Source organism: Centroberyx gerrardi, chromosome 17 (genome assembly GCF_048128805.1).
Source record: "Centroberyx gerrardi isolate f3 chromosome 17, fCenGer3.hap1.cur.20231027, whole genome shotgun sequence".
Lineage (NCBI taxonomy): Eukaryota > Metazoa > Chordata > Actinopteri > Beryciformes > Berycidae > Centroberyx > Centroberyx gerrardi.
The window spans coordinates 2,658,209-2,680,567 of NC_136013.1; the positions used below are offsets into that span (position 1 = coordinate 2,658,209).

At 44.6% G+C, this 22,359-nt stretch overlaps 1 protein-coding gene across 1 annotated transcript in view; it reads left to right on the top strand.

The window, feature by feature from the left end:
• The window catches only part of syne2b (spectrin repeat containing, nuclear envelope 2b), a 128,228-nt gene that overhangs the window by 52,970 nt on the left and 52,899 nt on the right, over positions 1–22,359 (top strand). The window contains exons 45-66 of the mRNA XM_078289618.1: positions 182–461; positions 1,279–1,605; positions 1,873–2,202; positions 2,808–3,113; positions 3,916–4,143; positions 4,506–4,622; positions 5,784–6,113; positions 6,902–7,246; positions 7,784–7,962; positions 8,486–8,702; positions 9,426–9,524; positions 10,080–10,244; positions 10,450–10,797; positions 10,902–11,038; positions 12,190–12,319; positions 12,739–12,951; positions 13,255–13,341; positions 15,748–16,686; positions 18,272–18,535; positions 19,006–19,161; positions 19,473–19,714; positions 20,022–22,089. Of these exons, the coding sequence (XP_078145744.1) occupies positions 182–461; positions 1,279–1,605; positions 1,873–2,202; positions 2,808–3,113; positions 3,916–4,143; positions 4,506–4,622; positions 5,784–6,113; positions 6,902–7,246; positions 7,784–7,962; positions 8,486–8,702; positions 9,426–9,524; positions 10,080–10,244; positions 10,450–10,797; positions 10,902–11,038; positions 12,190–12,319; positions 12,739–12,951; positions 13,255–13,341; positions 15,748–16,686; positions 18,272–18,535; positions 19,006–19,161; positions 19,473–19,714; positions 20,022–22,089 (7,507 nt within the window). The remainder of the gene's footprint in view (positions 1–181; positions 462–1,278; positions 1,606–1,872; positions 2,203–2,807; positions 3,114–3,915; positions 4,144–4,505; positions 4,623–5,783; positions 6,114–6,901; positions 7,247–7,783; positions 7,963–8,485; positions 8,703–9,425; positions 9,525–10,079; positions 10,245–10,449; positions 10,798–10,901; positions 11,039–12,189; positions 12,320–12,738; positions 12,952–13,254; positions 13,342–15,747; positions 16,687–18,271; positions 18,536–19,005; positions 19,162–19,472; positions 19,715–20,021; positions 22,090–22,359) is intronic.

A 22,359-nucleotide genomic window follows, 5' to 3' on the forward strand; every position in this document is an offset into this window, starting at 1 on the left:
AAATGTAGTGGAGGAAAAAGTATAAGATTTCCCTCTGAAATGTAGTGGAGGAAAAGTAGAAAGTCTCACAAAATGGAAATAATCAAGTAAAGTGCCACTGCTTAAGTACAGCACTTGAGTAAATGTACTTAGTTACTTTCCACCTCTGTATATGTGACATTTGTCTCTCCCCATGTCCCAGTGGCAGAGCCGAGGCCCTCGGCGAGCTGCTGGCCTCGGTGCGCAGGCAGGGCGTCCGAGCCGACAGCCTCCTGAAGGACGGAGACAACCTGTTACAGCGCTACCGAAACCTGGAGGCCCGGCTGCAGCAGCAGGCGGAGGCCCAGAGCGCCGCGGAGGGGGAGCTCGACGGTTTTAACACCCAGGCTGAGAGCACCGGAGCCTGGATCAGAGACCTGCTGCAGCCCCTCACCTCCCACAGCAGAGAGACTCAGGCTGAGGAGAGGAAACACACAGCGCAGGTCAGTGAATAGAGTTTGAAACTGGAGAGAATACAGAAATCAGCATCAAAATTTAAAGAGAAGGTTCACTCAAAATCAAATAAAACAATAATGTATATACTTTCAAAGCTTTTGACCAAATTTACTTAGTGCTTTTCTGTCTTTTTCTCTTCTGGCTGGGAATTTTTATAAGTCCCTCTGAGATTTTTTTGTCTCACCTGCACTGTTGGTAGTTTCTTTTTTCTTTATTCTGGTGTCTCTCATTTTGCAGCTAAACTAAACTGAACTAAACAAGGCACACCACCTCTGTTGCAAAGGCAAACCAAACTAAACAACAACAAAAAAGATGTTGGTCAATTGAATCAAGATTGTAGGAATAATATATGTGAATTATTTTTAGTGTGGATTTGTCCTTTTAAATTAGAATTAACTGTATTTCATTTTAAGATAAACTTGAAGCTCATTTGCATGCACCAGGACAGTGAGTAGGGTAAAACATAGGAGGAAATTGCCTAGATTTTAGGCATAAAGTATATAAATTGTATCTTAGTGTGAATTGTCTTGATGAACTTATAGTGTGGATTTAGTGTTTAGGGGCAGACTTTTTACTGGTAGGTTGCCAGTTTGGTAAAATGTGGGTGGGAAAGTGAATAAGCAACACTCTCTTCCACAACACCACCGTTGATGTGCCCTTGCTGTCCAGTGAAGCTGCTCAGTGACCAACAGTAGAAGACTGTGGTTGTGCTGAGCAGCTCCTAGGTGTGAATATGTGTATCTGTATAAATATGAAGCTGGGCGTTGGTGGAACAGAGCAGGATTTTTTCAATTTTGTTCCCAGGCCATCCTGAGCTCCAAGCCTGAGGGAGACTCTAAGGTGAACAACCTGAGAAGACAAGGCCAGAGTCTGTGTGACAATGAGGACCTGAAGGAGAGCAGGAGACGAGAGGTTCAGCAGACAGTCAGAGACACGGAGGAGCAGTGGAGGACGGTCCTGCAGGCTGCTGAGGAGGCGCTCAACAAGGCCGAGACACAGGCCGTCCTAGGCAAAGACTTTGACGCTTTCAAAACCCAGAATGAAGGCGTCCAGTCCTGGATCAGAGACCAGAATCAGAAGCTGCAGTCTGTAGGTCACATGCAGTTTGAAGAAAGGCTACGGATTGCACAAGTGAGTTTAAAAGTGCTTGTGGATCAATTTGTCAAGCTTAATTTGTGCCGTACATCTTTCACAAAAGCTTGCAATTTGGTTTTCTTTTCAGTGGAAAATTTTAAGGATCAAGTCGAGGCAATAATGAACTTGTCAGTGTCGAAGATAGCATTGATTTTGGTCACTATACTGTTAAAAATGCCACACTTTGCCTGTGTGTCTATCCACAATCTGTTTTGAAATCAGTTTTTGATGTGATGAACGAAAAGGGACATTTTTTTTCTTCAGGCGGTTCTGAGTTCCAAGCCTGAGGCAGATTCAAAGCTCCAGGAGCTGAAGGGACGATGCCAGAGTCTGTGTGAGCATGAGGACCTGAAGGAGAGCAGGAGACAAGAGGTTCAGCAGACAGTCAGAGACACAGAGGAGCAGTGGGGGACGGTCCTGCAGGCTGCTGAGGAGGCGCTCAACAAGGCCGAGACACAAGGTGTTCTAGAAAGAGACTTTGACGCTTTCAAAACCCAGAATGAAGGCGTCCAGTCCTGGATCAGAGGCCAGAAACAGAAGCTGCTGTCTCTTGGTAGTCACATGCCGTTTGAAGAAAGGCTACAGATTGCACAGGTGAGTTTACAAATTAGGTTTGTCAATCAATAACAAAAAAAAATGTAATTCATATATCTCAGTTTGTACAAAAGTTTGAGATCAATTGTGCTTCACATTGCAAATTGTAAGCACAAGATAATAAAGTAGCTGTAATCATAGAATAAACTGAAGCTTTGGTCTCAGTACTGTATCTCTGTCAAAATACTCATGTACTATATTTTGACAAATATCGCGATATATTCAATACTGCAGAAAATATTGTGATATTTGCAAAATGTCACGATATTCAATAATATCAATTATCGGCCCAAGCCTAGTGAAAACATCATGATAAAGCCCTTTGATGTCAATTCACTTTTAAGTTGAAGTGTCTTTGTGGCAGATTGGACGACACAATTTGCATTAATGAGTGAAATCAATAAGGGACCAAAGCTCACACCTAGATTCACTCAGCTGGTTCCTTTCATAATAGGAGTGGTTGCTCAATGTTTCGTGAAGCACATTGAATTGAAAACCTTTGTACAAAATGTCATACATAATGTTTGATTGACTGACAAACTGGTGGTGTTTATGAGTGAAGAACATTTCTCACAGTAAATCTCTACCTGTGTCTTCGTCTTCAGGCTGTCGTGAATTCCAAACCTGAGGCAGAATCCAAGGTAAACGACCTGAAGAGACGAGGCGAGGGTCTGTGCGAGCATGAGGACCTGGAGGAGAGCAGGAGGCAAGAGGTCCAGCTGACAGTCAGAGACACGGAGCAGCAGTGGAGGACCGTCCTGCAGGCCGCTGGAGAGGCGGAGGTCCGAAGTCTCTCCGATGACTTTGACACACAGAGGAAAGACGCCCAGTCCTGGATCAGAGACCGACAGCAGCGGCTGCAGTCTGTGAGCGGTCACACACCGGCCGAGGAGCGCTGTCGCACAGCACAGGTCTGTTTCAACTCATCATGCTGTAGTAGTATTGTTCACTTGTTTGCTGGGAATCCAATATGATTTTAGCCACTTTTCAGATTTTGTCGAGCGATTCAGAGAGTCTGATGTTTCCCTCGTCAGCGGCGAGAAACAATCAAGTCAATTAGCGCCTTTGTGGGCGGGACTAAAGTTTGAACCGTTCATGCAACGGTTTTTCATTGGCGTTTTGGCAGAATAGATTTCTTGTAATCACCCCCTTAACCAACATACTGTCTTTGCAAAGACAATATTTTTTGTCAAAATCGAGACACCATTGGTTCTTTTGGGCAGTTAAAATCTTACTTGTTGCCTTTTTAACAGCTTTTAGCGCATTAATATCTACACCATATTCACATTTTCCATTTTGACAAAATTAAGGTCTAAGAGGGGTGATGCGATTTTGTTTCTGGCCTGTAACCAGGCTGATTTGTGCTGCTTTGTTTTAACATTACTTGCAGCATGCATTCCCCTTATTTTACATTTAACATTTTAGGTACTTAGCAGACACTCACATCCAGAGCAACTTCCTTGCTCACCAACATTATAAGCAACAGATAGAAAGGAGTGCAACAGTCAAAGTCATATTGTCATGATGCCCTGACAGTATTTCTGTGATCCTAGAATGATCATGTAAGAGTGATGTGCATGGAAAAGATATGGAATATAAGGGCTTTAGGAGAGGTTTTTTTTATGAAATATTGAGAGAAAACAACCCTGCCACGGCCTAAATTTGAGTAAATCGGGCATGGCATGTAATGAATGTTGTAATTTTTGTTTGCAGACCATCTTGAGCTCCAAACCTGAAGGCGACTGCAAGGTGAACAACCTGAGGAGGCGAGGCCAGAGTCTGTGTGACCGTGAGGACCTGGAGGAGAGCAGGAGACGAGAGGCTCAGCAGACGGTCCGAGACACAGAGGAGCAGTGGAGGACGGCGCTGCAGGCTGCAAAACAGACTGTGGACGATGCAGAGGCTCAGATCGCCCTGGAGACGGAGATGAGAGTGTGGGAGGTGAGAGAGAGCTTAACAGTGTAAACATTTATATTAACATTTTAGGCATTTATCTGCCACTGTTACCCAGACCGACTTCCAATGAATGCCACTGTGGGATAGTAGAAGTTCTTATACCAACAGTCAGTGTATAAAGGAGTCAGAACAACAGCGACCTGGCAGTAAATATAAGAAATGTTCCGGTGTCCCTACAGTGATGATGTACGATAGAGAAGTGCGACATAAAGAAATAAGAGCCAAGCAGAAAAAGGCAGAACATTTTTCCTCATTCCTGACGAAGGCCGGTTTTGACTGAACTGTTGCTGAATAAACTACAAAAGTGAGCGCTGATGCAGTGTGTGGGTATCTATTTTCTTTTTCAGCTGAGAGAATTCGACACCCATAAGCAGGACACCGGGTCCTGGGTTAGAGACCTCCAACAACGGCTGAACTCACTGAGCAGCCAAACGGAGGCTGAGGACAGACGGCACGCAGCACAGGTGAGCCTGCGGATAAGGAGGACAGTGGCTCGGGTTACAAGGGGGAACTGTTAGCACAAAGGGGCTTTGGTAGCCTGAACGTTAGAGAAGAGGGTTTGTGAGCAGAAGGTCGCTAGTTCAGATCCCAGTGCCTGCTGGGAAAATCTGGGTAGGTCAATGATGCAGAACCAAAAGCTTAGTTGAATAAATAGTACTTTTGTATCTGTCAGAAGTGTGCAGATAACATTTTTCTAAACATCTTTCTAAAATCTAGGTTGGTGAAATGAATGGTCAATGCAGCTATCCTCTCCCCTCCTTTTAACAACATTCGGTGTGCCAACAAGGCGAGGGAGCAAGGCACCGAGAAATTTACAAATTTATAGGGTGCAAATGAAGAACGATGACCCGACCCCACCCCCGCCCCACCCCTTCAACTAACTACATATATAATCTATACTGTTAGGACGCAGTCAGGTCTGCACTGGAGCTTAGCTTAAAGAAAACAAAACGTTTAGTGGACCACTTATTGTTTATTGTTCATTGTGGATCCTCATTAGTCGACGCACAAGTGACAGATTAGTCTCCCTGTCCTGTCTTCCTCGTCCATTTATCATTTATTTGTCCAATATCAATACAATACAGTCAAAGTTAAACATGTAGTATATAAAATTTAAATTACCAATTACAACAAAACAACAGTTGCTACCATACCGTAATTACAAGAACATTAATAATATGACATACAGAGTATTTCAAACTGCGAAAGAACAATAAATTGAAATCACGTTACATTGAATACAACACAGAGCTCTAAACTAAAAGCCCAGTTCATGAATATAACAGATGAATACAATGAATACACTGAATGAATGAATACACTGAATACTTCAATCATGTGTTTTCAATCATGTGCCATCGTGACTCAAGAGTCTTTCATCTGGTTTTCATTCCAACCAAACACTAAAACAGCTGATTTCCCTGATTAACACACTGTAAACCGGAGAGAAGGAACTAATTAGTGGTGTAGTCTTTGGTTGGAATGAAAACCTGCAGACTCATGGGTCTCGATGACACATGATGGAAAACCACTGTGTGAGGTCATCTAGTATTTGTTCTTGGCTTCGGTGAGGTAAAAGGTTTGATTTACCTTTTCAGATGTGACTTTATTTGTCTCATCCCCAGGACGTCCTGAGCTCCAAACCCGAGGGAGACGCCAAGCTGCAGGAGCTGAGGAGGCGAGGTCAGAGTCTGTGTGAGCATCAGGACCTGGAGGAGAGCAAGAAGCTAGAGGTTCAGCAGACAGTAAAAGACTCAGAGGAGCAGTGGAGGACGGTGCTGCGGGACGGTAAACAGGCCCTGGACCAGGCTGAGAGGCAGTGCGCTCTGGAGGGGCAGCTCAGAGACTATGAAGCCCAGAGGGAAAGCACCAGAAGCTGGGTGGGAGACAAGCAGCAGGGCCTCCTCTCTCCGGACAGCCGGACAGATCCAGAAAAGACAATAAAAGCTGCACAGGTCAGTTTGAATTTGATCTATTTTGGGAAAAAATAAGTATATGTATATCTAGTCGTATAATGTAGTAGTAAATGTAGAAATATATGTTAAAGCATCCACAGACATGCATGTTCATAACCACATGAAAATATCATTTACAGTGGTCCTCACTTAGCTAACAATCATATATTTTTTCTTCTTTTTTTCTTTATTTAAACCTTTAGCTATCTTTTCATAGTTTTACTTGTGTATACATGTTTTATACTGAGCTGAACTATTTAATTTTATTTTTATTGTATTTTTGTATTTGTTATTAATATTTTATTATCTCCACCAAGGAGGCTATGTTATTGCCCCTGTTAATTAGTTAGTTTTTCTGTCAAAAAAACTTGAGAACGTATTTCCATGAAATTTGGTGGACAGATCGGCCTTGGGTCAAGGAACAACTGATTAGATTTTGGTGATGATCTGGATCTGTGATTTCCGTCATTAGTTGATTATTGTTTTTTAGCCATAACTATAAAACTGAGATATAGACTTGATTCCAAATCCTAAGGGTCTGTTTGCAGGGCCAGGAAACCAATTTAACTTACATTTTAAGTGATAGGAATAATGTCTTTGGGTGTGACAGCAAGTTGGAGAATTGTTCGGTGTTGGTGGAGGTTTGCGCTCTCCAAGTGGCTTCTAGTTTTATTTTATTTTCCCTCACTATTGCTGTTTTTTGCCGTGTTTCTTTTTACTCCCTGTTTGTTAAGCACTTTGTAACTCCCGTTTTGAAAAGTGTTATATAAAAAAAAATCTATCTCCAGACCATCCTGAGCTCCAAGCCTGAGGGAGACTCCAAGGTGGCGGAGCTAAGGAGACAGAGCCAGAGCCTTTGTGAGAATGAGGACCTGGTGGAGAGCAGGAGACGAGAGGTTCAGCAGGCAGTAAAAAGCATGGAGGAGCAGTGGAGGACGGTCCTGCAGGCTGCTGAGGAGGCTCTCAACAAGGCCGAGGTCCACTACTCGCTCTCCAGGGAGCTGGAGGCCTTCCGTACCCAGGCGGAGAGCAGCAGAGCCTGGGTGGAAGAGCTGCAGCAGCGGGCCGACTGCATGGGGAGCGGCACGCAGGGCAGCCAGGCCCAGATACAGGACAGACTCAACACAGCTCAGGTACAACAGAGGATATTCATTTTGCAGGATATGGAAGAGTATACAAAGCATTTCATTCCGAAGTACTATGTAGCTGAACTTCATTGCTCATTCAAAATACAGATTATTACATACATTCAGCTGGTAAAGACCTTAAGATTCAAGATTCAAGAAAACTTTATTGTCTGTTATTGCAAGCAACGTGGATTTTTTTCTTTGGCTTCTGTCAAACACAAAACAGAGAGACAGCAATCAAAAACAAGTACTTAAAAAACAAAGAGAGTTAAAAACAAATGTTATAAAAATAAACATGAAACATGGTACGGTGCTGTGTGCATTATGGAAAAGTGCTGAGATGGGTTAGACACATGTAAAATACTTAATAACTTAAGTAATATTCCTAAGTGAGTTTTGAACTCACATTCATAACACCTGAACAACAAGAGCTACATAACAGCTAAATGGCACATTCATGAATACTGATTCAATTCTTATGCCAGTTCTCATGAGATACAGTATATTTACCTTGGAACAAGCAACACATGGTTTTGTCCCCAGGCCATCTTGAGCTCCAAGTCGAAGGGAGAGGCCCAAGTGATGGAGCTGAAGAGACGAGCGAGGAGTCTGTGTGAATATGAGGACCTGGAGGAGAGCAGGAGACAAGAGGTCCAACAGACAGTAAAAGACACCGAGGAGCAGCGGAGGAAAGTCCTGCAGGCTGCTGAGGAGGTGCAGAGGTACAGTGACGTTTCACGGGAAACTATTCTGTTTAATTAAAGGATTATTTTCATTGTCGCTTTCTAATTCGTCTTGTCATTGTCGAGAGAGAGAAAATACCAACAAGTGCAAATGTTACAGCTGATTCAACTTGTAAAAGAGGGAGAACTTTATATTAATGGCACTTCACATGTAAAAAATCTGTTTAAAAGTAACATAGACAATCAAAACAAAACAAAGCCAAGCTCACTTACTGCTGCGTCCACTGCTTGGTTAGAACAGATTGGGGAGATTTTGGTCGCTTAGCAACTTAATGACACTGCCTACCCTCGTTTAAGTGACATATCTGGCAATCAATAAAACCTAACACTCAGAAGGTTGAGGGTTTTCTGATTGGAGCATATTGTTCACCTCTGCCTCAGGTTTATAGACCGTCACAGCTGGATGGGAGGTCTAGCTCAACAGGCTGGTTGGAAACCTCTGTTGCTGAAAATGACTGTGATTCTGATTTCTGAGCCTCTGCTTCCACTGTTTCCCCATCAGACTGCTGAAGGGTGTTGTGGAGCGCCTGGTGTCCTGCCAGCACCAGCGAGGCCAGGCCCAGGACCGCCTGGCTGAGCTGCAGGGCCAGACGGCCGCCCTGCCCCGCCTCTTCCCCTGGCCCGGCCTGGGAGACCGCAGGCAGGCCATGGAGCAGACCCGCACCCTGCTGGACCGGACCAGAGCTCTGGGCCCCGTCCTGTCCTCCCTCCGCACACAGGTACGAACATCCAGACATCATTTAGCTGATTTCTGTTGTGTGTCTGACCTCCACTGTTATGCATTTACCACATAGCTGTCAATTTATATGAAGCTCACTTCATTTGTGGAGAAGATTTTCTGATACTGACCATACCAACACCAGAATTTCATGTGAATCAATGGCATCTCAATTAGTGGGGATGGGATGCTTTTCTCTATTGCGGCCCCACTTTGTGATTTAGGCTGTTAAAATGGGTGTATTCTTTTTTTTATATTTAATTTTTATTATTTTAACAGGATTATAAACAAAAGTTGGTAACTTGAAAAAAACAAAACAGAAAAAAAACAACAGAAATTTAAGAGGGGAGTAGGTTTCCAGGAATTACATTTTCTTTTCCTTTTATAGTCTTAGAGTCAAAAATGGGTGTATTTTTATATTAAAAACTGCACCATGTGCAGCGTTAATAAAGTCAAAAATGTTCCGAATACAACAAAAACAAGACTAAGAGAAGCGTCTCTGCCGGGAATCGAACTCGGGTCTCCCACTTGAGAGTTTACGGGCTCACATGACCCATAAAGTGGTGAACAGAGCGACTGACCGACAATACCATCCATACAGCCCCTGGACCAGCCCCCTAAAAATGGGAGAAATCTTGTTAGCGTTGAGTAGCTCACAAAATCAATTTGGGTGAAAGTGGGTTCATGAAGTTTGAATCCTCTGTACTGTACTGTTCCCCCTCAGGGTGCCGAGCTGTTTCAGATCACCCAGGACCCCGGCTGGTCAGACCCGTCCTGGGCCGCCAAGGAGGAATCCATCCCCACCCTGCTGAAAGAGCTAACCGTGAGTTCATCTCTCTGTACCGACATGATGAAGAGTATTTCTTTCTCTATAATCCAAGGAATATCTTTTTTTTTTAATCTATTTTGTTGTATTGTTTATAAAGTCTCCCATTCATTACAGCTGATGGTTTACTGCTACAATTTCTTTTTTGTACATTTTTTGTAAACATTGTAAATTTGTTATAAAAAGTGTTATACAGCTATAACTCTCGATGCTCCTCAACGTCTTCTTCATCTTCCTCCTCTACTGCTTATCATCATCACTTGGATGTTTTATTGCACTGTATATTGAGATTAGACTGATTTTACTGCATATGATTTACATTTGCACATAATTTGAACCATATTGTCTGTCTGTGTCACTCAAGTCACCCGCTTTTGGGTCAACGTGCAAATTTCTTAAACAGCAGCACCATCACGACTCACACACTGGTTTATTCACGCCAAATGTGAGACTTAATCACATGGTATCAAAGTTTCATGTTAACAGCTTAACCTGAATAAAACCTCAACCAGAGTCTGACCAATACCTGTGTTCCTCCACTGTTGTGGTCAGGAGGCTGGAGCCGACCTGGAGCTGGGCATCCTGACTGAGCGGCAGTGCACCCAGCTGGTGGAGCAGCATGGAGCGGCCCAGGACTGGCTGAGGGAGCAGGTCAAAGGCCTGGGAGCTCCTCCAGCAGACAGGCAGGGTCTGCACAGCGCTGTCAACACACTGAAGGTCTGATAGTAAAACACTAGGGATAGGACAATATATAGAAATTCAATATATCGCAATACAAAAATGTGACAATACGTACCGCTGGGCAGAAAAATGAATTGTGATATATAAAACACCATCCAAGAATGGTGAATTATACTGTATGTGTAATCCAGTTCTCTCTGCATTCTGCTAACCTGGTTCTCCTCCTCCCACCCTGCGCCAGGCTCTGCTCCAGACGGTGGACAGGGAGGAGAGGGAGATGAAGGAGCTGGACTCGGTCAGAGACAAGCTGCTAAGCCTCTGCACCCCTGGAGGTCGGGACGCTCTGACCCTAGAGGTCAGCCAGCTCCACCAGCTGTGCGCCTCCTCAGAGCAGGAGGTGCGGCAGCGCCTGGGAGGCTGCGAGGCCCGGCTGCAGGAGCTGGACGGCCAGCTGACCAGGAGGGCCGACGGGCTGAAGGAGAGAGCTGCGGCGCTGCAGTGGGAGCTCCGCTCTCTGGACCAGGCGCTCAGCTACAGCGAACCGCAGAACAACATCGTCCAGCTGCAGCAGCACTGGCAAAGCCTCAAGGTTACTACTGTTTCATTTACTGATGAAACTATTTGATGAATCCTAAATCCTGGCAACATTTCGAATGCAACAGTGATTTACATGCTGTTGTTTTCTCCTCTTAGAATTGTGAGAAGTCACTAGAAGGTTTGGGTGTGAAGGCTCATGACCTGTACCAGGAAGTGAAGTCTGCAGCCGTTGCAGACGAGCTGCCAGTGGACGTTATCACCATGGTGGAATCTCTAAACCAAAAACATGACAGGTACCACACCACACTGCCAACATGTAAATCACTGCCAAACCACAAGAGTGGGCAGCCCACCCTCTTTCAGTGTTTTTATTAGTTATGTTAAATGTGTATGCAGGGATGCAAACACATGAGAGGTCAAAAAGGTGACAAAAATCAAAAGATGCATTATGGCTAGGGGGTCCAGAGAAAATGTTTGAAAAATTTGAGTTTAAATGCCTATTTCTAGTACTTTTGTCATTGAAAAGACATCAAAAACTAAGTCAATTTAATATCACTACAAAATCATTCTAAGGGTAAATTTGGCTCAAAGAATGAACAGTTAAAAAACAAAGGGGATCAGCAGAGTAAAAAAACATTAAGCACATCACTTTCATGAACAAAAGTCATTCCTTTGTGCCGTTAAGACGCTCTAACGAAGATTTAAACTTCACGTAAACGCAGCATAAACTACAGACACATTTACAAAGGGAGGAGGTGTAGTCGCAGTGGAATATGACATGGAGGGAGAAAGAAATATACAAACTAAATATTGACGATTTTGACTGTGGAATCGCTCATAAGACGGCCGATACCATTTGTATTTTTATCAATTTTTATTGGATTCATGTATCTTTATCTCACTGAAGATATAAACAGGGAAAGAGGTGAGTCACCACATAAGCCTGGCTCAGACCAACTCACATCGGTCCACTTGACCACTTGGGACATTTCAAACTGTACATACTTTACTTGAACAGATTCTTCTCTGATGAATTCTCAGCTGCCGCACCTCTTCTTCTATTCAGCTCTCAATGGTTATTACATGCTGACAACATACCACAGTGGTTCTCGTTGGTTCTGTTTGAGATATGAGACATCCAAATATAAATACACCTTATCGCAGGCCTGGTTTCTTGAACTAAGCATCAGGACGTGCACACACACACACACACACACACACAAACACAGAGATGCACACACTTAACTTATTTGTTGTGTCAGGATGATGCTTGTTTGTTCTGTATTATGCTTGCAATAGTTCCTTTTGTGTGCTCAGTTATGGTGTTGATTAGTTTTTCTTTCATCTCTTTTCTTGCTTTTCCTATTACTCTTAGTGCAATATACAGTATAATATGACACTGCAAAAAGTGCTTAAAATAAATGTGATTTGATTGCATCTCCAGTCTGAAGTCCAGGCTGAGTGAGAGGCAGGGTTCCTGCTCTATGAACACAGCTCGCTGCCTGACAGACTGTCTTCACGCCCTGCAGCAGTGGAACCACAGAAAACCATCAGAGTCCATTTCTTCTGTGCAGGTAATTTGTTTAAACTGCTTTATCCAGTGAAGGTTTATCCACTGGCTTATGCACACTTAGCAATGCAAAGGGCTGCCCGAGGAAGGGTACCGACTCAAATCGTGACTCGAAAGTGTGTATAAGCCAGTGTTCCACAGCTTTCTAATGTGATTTCTTTATGCAGTCTTAACCTTGAATAAATTATCTTACTTTCTGCAATACAAGTGGTTTCCCTACCCTCATTATTAAGCAAAAATTTTAAGCATTAGCTCAGGGATTAAGTTAAATATTAGCTTAAGACTCCTTTCGCTCCCACATCTCATTGACTTGTTACATCTGTGAACAGGTGATGCATTTGCATACTATATTTCACACAGAAACACACAGATTCATTTAGTCATAACTGCAAACATGTGTCTGTCTTTGCCTCCTGGTCTTAGGTGGCGTTAGAGGAAGGTGAGAAAATGCGACTCAGCCTGCGGGAGGCTCTTTCTCACCAGCAGTTTCTACTGGACTCTCTGAAACCTGAACTGTTAGAGAGACTGGAGAAAGAGGGTTCAGAGACGTTCAAGGAAGCAGACACACAAACTGCTTCTCTCAGGCAGAGCCTGAAGGAATGTGGAATTGAACTCTTCAGACAAAGAACCATAAAAGTAAATTTCATTTTCTAAAAAAAACCCAATGTTATTTGGAGTGTGAGTGTTACAAATTACCTGAAGGTATATAACCTCTACTATAACTTTAGCTGTTAATGTGAACAACACTCCTGCTTACTGTCTTTTGATATCAGATTTGATAACATCACTCATCTGAAGTTTTAAAACTGACTCATATGGTTCCTCATCTTAAGGCTTCATTTAATATTGTTAAATATTACTGCATGTCGTGTTTTAGAAAATTTTAGACAATTCCAACATTTCCCCTGTAGCAATTCATATTGTATCCTCTCATTCCAGGAACTTGATGAAAAGAATAAACAGAAGTCACAAGACCCTCAGTCCTCTGAAGTCCCTCCTGGTAAACCAGAGGAGACAAAGACACCGGTAGTGGCTCCACCACGGAAAAACAAACGCTCACCTGAGAAAAAGCGTGCTTCTGCTGCCCAGGAGAGCCATCAAGTTAAACTGCAGAAAAAAACTCACAAAACGGAGAAATCTATATCTGTCGAGGAGGAGTTTTCAGTTTCAGCTGAAACCATACACACTGAGGCTAAAACACCAGTGGAACAGACTGAAATTACTGTTGTGGAGCAAACCAAACCTGAACCAAGCAAGAGGAAAGCTAAGAGTCAGAAATCTGTTCCAGAACCCACTATAGCACAGAGTAGCACTACTTCTGTAAAGGCACAGTCTAAGACTATAAAACCAGCTATGACTCCTGAGCAGACTAAAACTGCTGTTGAGGAGCTTACACTGACCAAAGAAGACCCCAAGAGTATAAAATCTGAAATGTCTCCTGAGGTTGTCGCAGCAGAGCAAACTGCTTTAGTGGAGCAGACAAAACCTAAACCAAACAGGAGAAAGTCGAAGACTACAGAACCTTCCGTGACTGCTGCAGCTGTGGAAGAGACCAGGCAAGAGACTGAAAGTCCAAAGGCTGCCTCAACTCCAGAATCGGTCACAGGACAGACTGCACCTGTGGATGTGGAAGGCACTACACCTGTGCCATCCAGGAGAAAGTCCAAGGCTCCATCTACTGATGCAGAGCCTGCACAGACCAAGGAGGAGCCTGAAATACTAACACAAGAGTCAGTCACAGATCAGACTGGAACTGCTGTTGTAGATGAAACTAAGTATATACCAACCAGGATTCCAGATTTCTCCACAGTTTCAGAACCAGTCACTACTGGCCCTATAACCGCTGCTGTTGAGGCTGAACACACTAAGAAAGAGACAGAGACTCTGAAGTCTTCCATTACTTCAGAGTTGCTCACAGAGCAAGCTGAAACCACTGTTGTTGAGCAAGCCAAGCTTGTACCCACCAGGAGAAAGTCAAAGAAGAGTCGAGAACTTTCCAAAACACCTACTGAAGCAGAACCTGCACAGAAGGAAGCGCCTGAGAGTCTGAAGACTTTCCCAACTTCAGACCCTGTCACAGAAACAGATGTTGTTGAGCAACCTAAGCCTGTGCCAAATAGGAGAAAGTCAAAGGGTCCAGAAGTTTCCACAACTTCAGAGCCAGTCGCTGCCCATGGTAGAATGACTGATGTGGAGCATGAGAAAACTAAGAAAGAACCTGAGAGTGTGAAATCATCCTCAACTCAAGAGTTGATCACAGGGCAGACTGAAACAGCTGTTGAGGAACAAAGTAAACTTGTACCAACCAAGAGTCATGAATTTTCCACAGCTTCAGAGCCAATTGCTGCACAGACCAAGGAAAAGCCTGACAGTCAAAAGCCTTCCTTGAGTTCCAGGGAGCAGACTGAATCTGTTGTTGTGGAAGAAACTAAGCTTGTACCAAGCAAGAGAAAGTCAAAGAGTGGAGAACTTTCCCTGAAGCTTGCTGACATAGAGCCTGCGCAATCCAAGGAAGAGCCTGACAGTCAAAAGCCTTCCTTAAGTTCCAGGGAGCAGGCTGAAATTGCTGTTGTTGAGCAAACTATGCCGGTTCCGACAAGGAGAAAGTCGAAGAGTCCAGAACTTTCTCCAACCTCAGAGCCAGTCACTGTCCCAAATAAAACTGCTCAGTTGGAGCCCAAGCAAACAAAGGATTCTGAGAGTCCAGAGACTTCCATGACTCCTGAAAAGGATACAGAGACAACATGGACAGTAGTGCCTCTTCATGAGCCGGAGCAAGGCCATAAAGTGGCCGTGCTCATTCTGGACACTGTCTCACAACAGATCCATGCACCAGGGATCAAGAGTCAGTTAGCTGAGATCCCTAGTGATGTACAGCCTCCAATCGAGGATTATTCTGATAAGTTAACTGTTCTACAAAGAGTGGAAACCAGAGAAGAGAAGCAAACTACTGTAAAGGAGATCTGTCCAGTATCTGAGAAGAGCCGTGTCCAGGTTGATGTCACTGATGCTGCAAAACACATTGATCCTGATCATCAGCCATCGAAACAAGTTCCCCTCCCTGACACTCCAAGTGCTGTTTTCCATAAGAAAACACAGGAGCTTCCAGGGAAGAAAGTGGCCTCAGTCATTCTAGACACCAATGCTGTTCATGTACAGACAGCAGACACATACCCACAGACAAGCACTGTGTCCACTGGATTGGGAGGGGTTGATCCTACATTTGTCCAGCCATCAGATAAATCGGAAACCCATACTCCATCACCTCCTTGTACTGAAGCTCTAGAGTCTTTCATTCCACCCAGTCAGATTACCTTGTCTGAGTTGCAGGAGGTTAAAGTCAGACCCAGTGAGGTCCCAGATCCAACTGTTTCCCAGCCTACAGAGAGAGACTTCAGTACAGCACCTCAGGCACAATCACCCCTCTCCCAGCCTACTGACACACCACACGGGGCAGATTACATAGACAAATTATGGAAGACCACCCCTGAGACTCAAAAACGATATGTGGTACTCGATCTGCCTGAGATGGGAGTCACCCAGAAAAAGCCAGATCAGTCAGAGAGAAAGCATGTTGATCAAGCACAGCGAGAGAATGTGGCTGAATGTGACTCTGCTCAGCCCATCATAACTCCGCCTGCTGTTTCAGAAGCAGCGCAGCCACATGAGGCAGAAACAGTGTGTACAGAAATGAACTTATCTCAGCAAGACATGGTGGAACCAAGCCAAACTGAGACTCAGCCAGAGCTCCTCAAAACCACTGAAGAAAGACCCAAAGAGGTCAAGGGTCATGGTACCCAGGAAGACCATGCTGAGGAGTTGAAGATGAAACATGAGATACATGATGCACCCAAGAGTCTGGATGAAATGTCTGTTAGGATGATGGAAATCCACACGAAGACTGAAGTGCATGTTTCCCAACTAACTACACAGGACAATATAGAGCAGCATGAAAACACATCTGTCACATTAGAAAAGGAGCCGAGGATAGATATGGACCAAACAAGTCGCCAGTGTGAGGCAGTGCCAGAAAGCAAAGATATGACTAGTGCTGAGGTTCAGCCAGAGAAGGCTGCAGTTCAGCTGAACAGGGTCGAAGAGCAAGAAACCAGTACTGAAGCCCCCGAACCCAGTGTGGTCCCTGAAGCACCAGCAGACAGACACACAACAGACGGAGAGGAAAATAAGGAGGAGGAACAGGAGAAGGAGAGGGAGAAGGAAAGGGACGAGTGGGAGAAGGTTAAGGAGGAGAGGGAGGAGCTGAAGGAAAACAGACTCAGTTTAAATCGCGAACTAGAAGAAGTGCCTCTCCCTGTTGCCAAAGCAACAACCGCTGACCAAGAGAGGCTGGAGAGCAATGATTTGCCACAGGTAAGACGTGTGGGTGGGGTACTGATCTGTTTTACTCACATTACTGTAATTGAGTAGCTTTTTTGGGTACTTTTACTTTTAGTTTCTAAAGTCAGTAATCTTTTTAAATTAATTTACTCTTAATTAAGTATGTTTTTACTAAGTACTTTTACTAAGTACTGTACAGGTTTTGTGGCTCTTCATAAGCAACAGAAACTGGACAATTGGAAATTGACAAATTGTGGAGCCATTCGCAGTGAATCTGAGTTTACTTAGACTGATATACAAGGTTTGGTTTGTGGGTAATGGCCCAATAATTAGGAATTCTAAGTGAATCAGAGTCACAGAGAAAACTACAAATTTCAAATTAATTGCAGATCTAGGGTAATTTGTTAAAAATAATGGGTTGTGCCTTACAGGAAAACAAGCAAACAGGAATTAGGGTTAGAGTCATAAGAAGTTTTTTTTTTTAAATAATGTGACCTGGCCAGTTATCCAACATCAGTATGAGTTTAGTAGTAACCATTACACATGCATTTGAAGTCAATATTATTTGCCCCTGTGTGAGATTTTTTAAATAGATTTCATTCAGCATTCTGTGTTTTCATGTCCATAGACTGTGTACTGTTTAAGACTTTCCCTGTTGAACCACATGTACCCCAATTTATTTAGGCTCCAAACCCAGTGTCTCCCCTACTCTATATCTTTTCTTAGTAAAGAAAACAATTAGGGGGTAGACTGCCTACTCTCCTTTTGAGCGCATTTTGTAGGTGGTGTAATATGACCTGGATAAGCTGGATAAGATTTGTGTTGCAGTTTTCTGTACCTTTCAGAAACATTTCAGGTTTCTAGTACAAAATACCTCTGTAACTCAGATAGAAGGTAGTTCTTACAAATACAAAGAGAGGTGGATCAAGAGAGAGAGAGAGAGAGAGACAGACATCAGGGGAGAGGGAGAGAGAGAGAGAGAGAGAGAGAGAGAGAGACATCAGGGGAGGGGGGGAAGAAAAGAATAGGGGACAGAATGAATATAGAGCTTGCTTGCAGGGAAATAATGCATATCATCAATTATTTTCAGTCCACTGCATTTACAAGGCACTTTGTAACTTTGTGTACTATATAAATAAAGTGCTATATAAATAAAGTTAGTATTTTTATTATTTTTACTTGCTTGCACTTGCTCCATAACACTCTAAGAATGCCATGGATGACTGGTCAGTGTACACTGTGTACAATGTACTTTAGAGCTTGTAAAAAGTCAGAGTACAATACATTTGGGGCTGTACAAGTCACATACTAGGTTACATTTTATAGGCATTATACACAAAGCAAAGAACATAAGCTTGAGGCATTTCAACCTGTGCTAGCACAGATTTCACTGCCCCTGGGTAGGAATATGAGCTACCTCACACATGATGTCATTCTCTTTGAAGTCACAGGGAGCAAGGCTTGGTTGTCTTGTCTTTCTTGTTATTCGAAAGGGGGGGGGAGACTTGTTTTAAGAAGCAGCGCTCTTTTCTCAGCTCAGCAGAAACAGTATACATTTGTACGTTACAATTTGGCCTACTTTTCACCCGCTAATGCTGTTGTTTTGTGTTCACAATAGCAACAGGTGCACATTGTGGACAAGATATCCCCAGCACCGGTGGAGGCAGTTCCTGTTCAGAAAGCTTCAACCGATGCTGTTCTGGTTGAGAAAGCCCTGGTGGAAGCAGTGCCTATTGAGAAAAACCAAGTTGAGGCAGCAGCTAATGTTGTGACAGAGACAGAGAAACCAGTTCTCGAGGCACCAGCAGGACCCACCATGAAGAACATCTTCTCAGAGATCCAGCTTCTTGCAGGGACTGGACCTAACAGCCTACTTATTGAGGTATCAAGAAATCTTCATTGATATTTTTAGAGCTGTCTCTATAAAAATAATAAAATTTAGAAAAAGTTTATTTTGTGACATTTGATAAAGGAGAATAGTGGTCTAAGGAGCATGCCATGTACTTTCAGCATTTTGGGTTTGAATCCAGCTCATGGTTTTTGTCATGTTACCCCGTCTCTCTCCTATCCTACCTGCCATTCTCCACTGTATATTAGCAAATATGCAGTTAACGAAATGCCAAAAAAACATGCTGTTGGGCACTATACTTTAATGCAGGGATTCTCATACTTGTTCAGATTGCTGCTCTAAGGGGACACATTTCATTAAAGAACAGTTTTCAAATGGCTTATGTAAATGGACTGCAAAGTTCATGCTGGCACCCCCCCCAAAAAGCATGCCCGCAATCCATTTTGGGTCATGAGCCAAATTGTGTGACCCCAGGCTTTAATGTGTTTCTATGTCTCTCTAAGGGTAAACCCCAAGAGGATGCTTCAGAGGCTCTGGATACATCCATCAGTGATCTGGAGGATCGTCTGAGCAGGCTGGCAGCCAAAGTCCTGGGCTGCAAGAACCGCCCCGTTGACCTCAACCCAACTACCATGGCCCAGCAGGTGGAGGAAGCTGAGGTGAGACTCCAAATGAGAGGCCGCACAACACAGGAGAGAAAGAAAAAAGAGTTTTAGATACAGCAGGAGTTGGACAGCAGGTTGGCAGCTTGGTTAGCAAGGCAGCTTGTTACTGACATTGGTTAATGATGCCAAAGTGCTCCCAGGCAAGGGCACCTCTACTGCATATCTGTTGTATCTGCCCTAAATAAAACACACAAAACACACAAATCAGAAAATCTCACAATAGCACTGCATTTAAAAGCGATACCTCGTGGAAATACAGACTTTGATCTTATCAGTTAAATCTCTATGTGTCTTGTGGCTAACAGGAGTGCCGACAGGCTGCCCAGGCCCAGGTGTCATTGCTCGCCAAGCCCAGAAGAGCCGATGCTGAGGATACAGATTCTCTGGAGCATGTGGAGGGCCAGTGGAGTGCCGCTGTGTGGGACGCCACTGCTGTCCTCCAGACTAAAGAGGCCCAGCTGCAACTGGTGACTGATTGTGCCAGACAGACCCAAGCAGCAAAGACCACACTGGAGAGACTGGCAGCAGAACTGGAGGCTGTCAGAACGTGAGTTTTAAACATCAATATATCATGATCAGATTAATTGTGATACCTTCGTATAATTACTGTTAACAAATGAGACGATGGTAGAGGCAATTGGTAGTGTCTATCTGCAAGTGGAATAGTTAGTGCTGCTGTTTGTCAAAAACACCACTCTTCCAATAATCCCTGTTGCTTCCTCTGACAAGTGTTGCTACTTGTCTTGGATTTTGCAACAGTGGGTACAACTCAGTCTTATGCCTAATGCCTTTGTTGTAACAACTTTAATGCCAAACTCAAGAGTTGTACACTTATCCCTTTGTTTCTCCCTCAGATCTCCAGAAGAGAGCAGCTCCAAGGAGGCAGAGCGACTGTGCTCCATACAAAGAGGTATGGAGGAGAACAGGACGGTCCTTGGGGAGCTGCTCCTGACCCATACCAAGCTGAGCCAGCACCTCAGCCAGTCTGAGCGAGCAACTGCACAGATTGAGCAGAAGGGCCTACAGGAGGAGTGGAGAGGCCTAGAAAAAGCCGTGGACAGGACCTTGCGCTGTGTAAATGTCCATGCCCGGGAGACTAGCGACCTTCTGTTGGAGATATCAGGCCTTCAGGAACACCTGGAGATGATTGGCAAAGGCCTTGACATCCAGACTCCAGCTGTTGCTCAGTGGAATTGTAAGAGGGCGCAGCAGCTGATGGTGGTAAACGCTGAGGTCAGTGCTACCCGACAGAGATACCTCCATCTGCAGCAGGTGTCAGAGGCACTAGTCCTCAACTCACAGTGGGAGAAGGAAACAAAAGACATAGAACAGGGGCTCCAGAGGGTCAAAGACCAGCTCTGCCAGAAAGAAGAACTTGTGTCTTCCCAAACCCAGAGCAGCAGCAACCCCACCATGGAGAAAATTATCAAGGTGATGAGGGATGCCCTTGTCTGGGCTAAGCAAACAGAGAGTGACATTGAGGGCAGGAGGAAAAGGGTGGCTCTCCTCCCTGAGGAGGTGCACCAGCAGATCAGAGACCTGAAGAAGCTACAGTCTGAGGTGATGGCCAAACAGGGCCAGCTGGAGGCGCTGGTGGAGGAGGTGACAGAGCTCCTTCCACAGCTGGACAAGGCGGAGGAGGTGCCCATGGTGCGCTACTCTCTGGATGCCCTGGAAGAACTCTCCAAGTCCACAGCTGAGAAGCTGGCCAAGGCTGTGAGAGAGATAGAGTCAGGCCTGCAGACCAGAGAAAAGATGTCAGGACAGATTGCTGACCTAGACTCCTGGGTTGTGGCTCACCTGCACAAAGAGGCCTCCAGGAGAGCAGAGGGCGAGGTTACGAGCCCTGCTGACCTTGATCGCCGGGCCCGTCAGATCCAAGAGACCCTGTCTGAAGCTGAGAAGCAGGCTGCTGTCTGCGAGGCTCTTGTAATGAAGAGCAGAGACATTGCCTCTGAGCTCAGCATCACAGAGAACTGCATGCTTCACGACAAGCTTACCAACCTCCAGGAGGACATCAGAGCCATTAGCAGCTATGAGAAGACCAACAAGCAGGAGCTAGAGGAACACATCCAGACTCTAGACTCGTCCAAGCAAAAGCTCACTGCCGTAGAAAAAAGCCTGAGGCAGATGTTGGGAGACCTGAACAGATACAGGTTCCCCATCACCAGAGAGTCCCTGCATGCTCTCGAACCTTTCAAACACATGATTGTAGAACACAAGTGCCAGGTGGACCTTGTCCGACCCTATATCCCCCAGGAGAAGACGAGGGAACTGCTTTCAGTCATTTCTGAACTTCACAGCAAAATGGCTACCCTGGATATGAAGGCCAAGGATCATGAGAGGTACTTGTACTTGAGGCAGTGTGTGGAGGACCTCAGGGAGAATGTGGAGGAGCAGGTCCTTCAGACCAAAGAGGACAGTAGGGATGTGGAGGAGAGGTACAAGACCTGCCAGACCCTGCTGACCCAGTTCCCTCTGATGAAGGGGCAGTGCGAGGAGGCTGCTCACAAGCTCCAGAGCATCTCCCCTGACCTCTACCCCTCGCAGCTGAGTGCTGAGCGACAGAGACTTAAGCAGAACATGGAGAGCCTTAACACCTGGGAGATGGCTGTCCATAACAACCTTAGCATTATGGAGTGGGGCCTGCTGAAGGGGTTGGACCTCGACTCAGAGCAGAAAGCCACCCAGGCCTTCCTCAGGGACACCCAGCGGGAGCTCCAACAACCCTCCATGTTGGAGCCCAAGGAAGCCGTCATTAACAAAGAGCACCGGAGGATTATGTCTTTGAAAAAGACTGTAGAGTCCAGACTGAGAGCATTGGAGGTTCTGGAGCAAAAGAAAGGAACCAGACAAGGACGTAAATCTCAGGATCTGGTGGAGTTGAAGAATACAGTCCTAACTGAATGTGATTCACGAATGGCAAGTTGCATCGTTCGGCTTTGTTTTGCTGTGTGCTTGCATATTTTTTTCAGATCTGGTTCATCTAGTGTTTGCAAATACTTTTTAGGACTTGTTTTGACCTACCTGGGTGCCAGAGGAGTGAGGTTTCTTGCTTTGGACAACACAATGAGGCTTTGGGATGTTTAGACAATCACAGCAAAGCATTTGAACGTCAATCTAGTATACTTTTACCTTACTCTATTTGAATTGTCGTGATGCAATAAAGCCCACCCATCTTGTACTCTACAC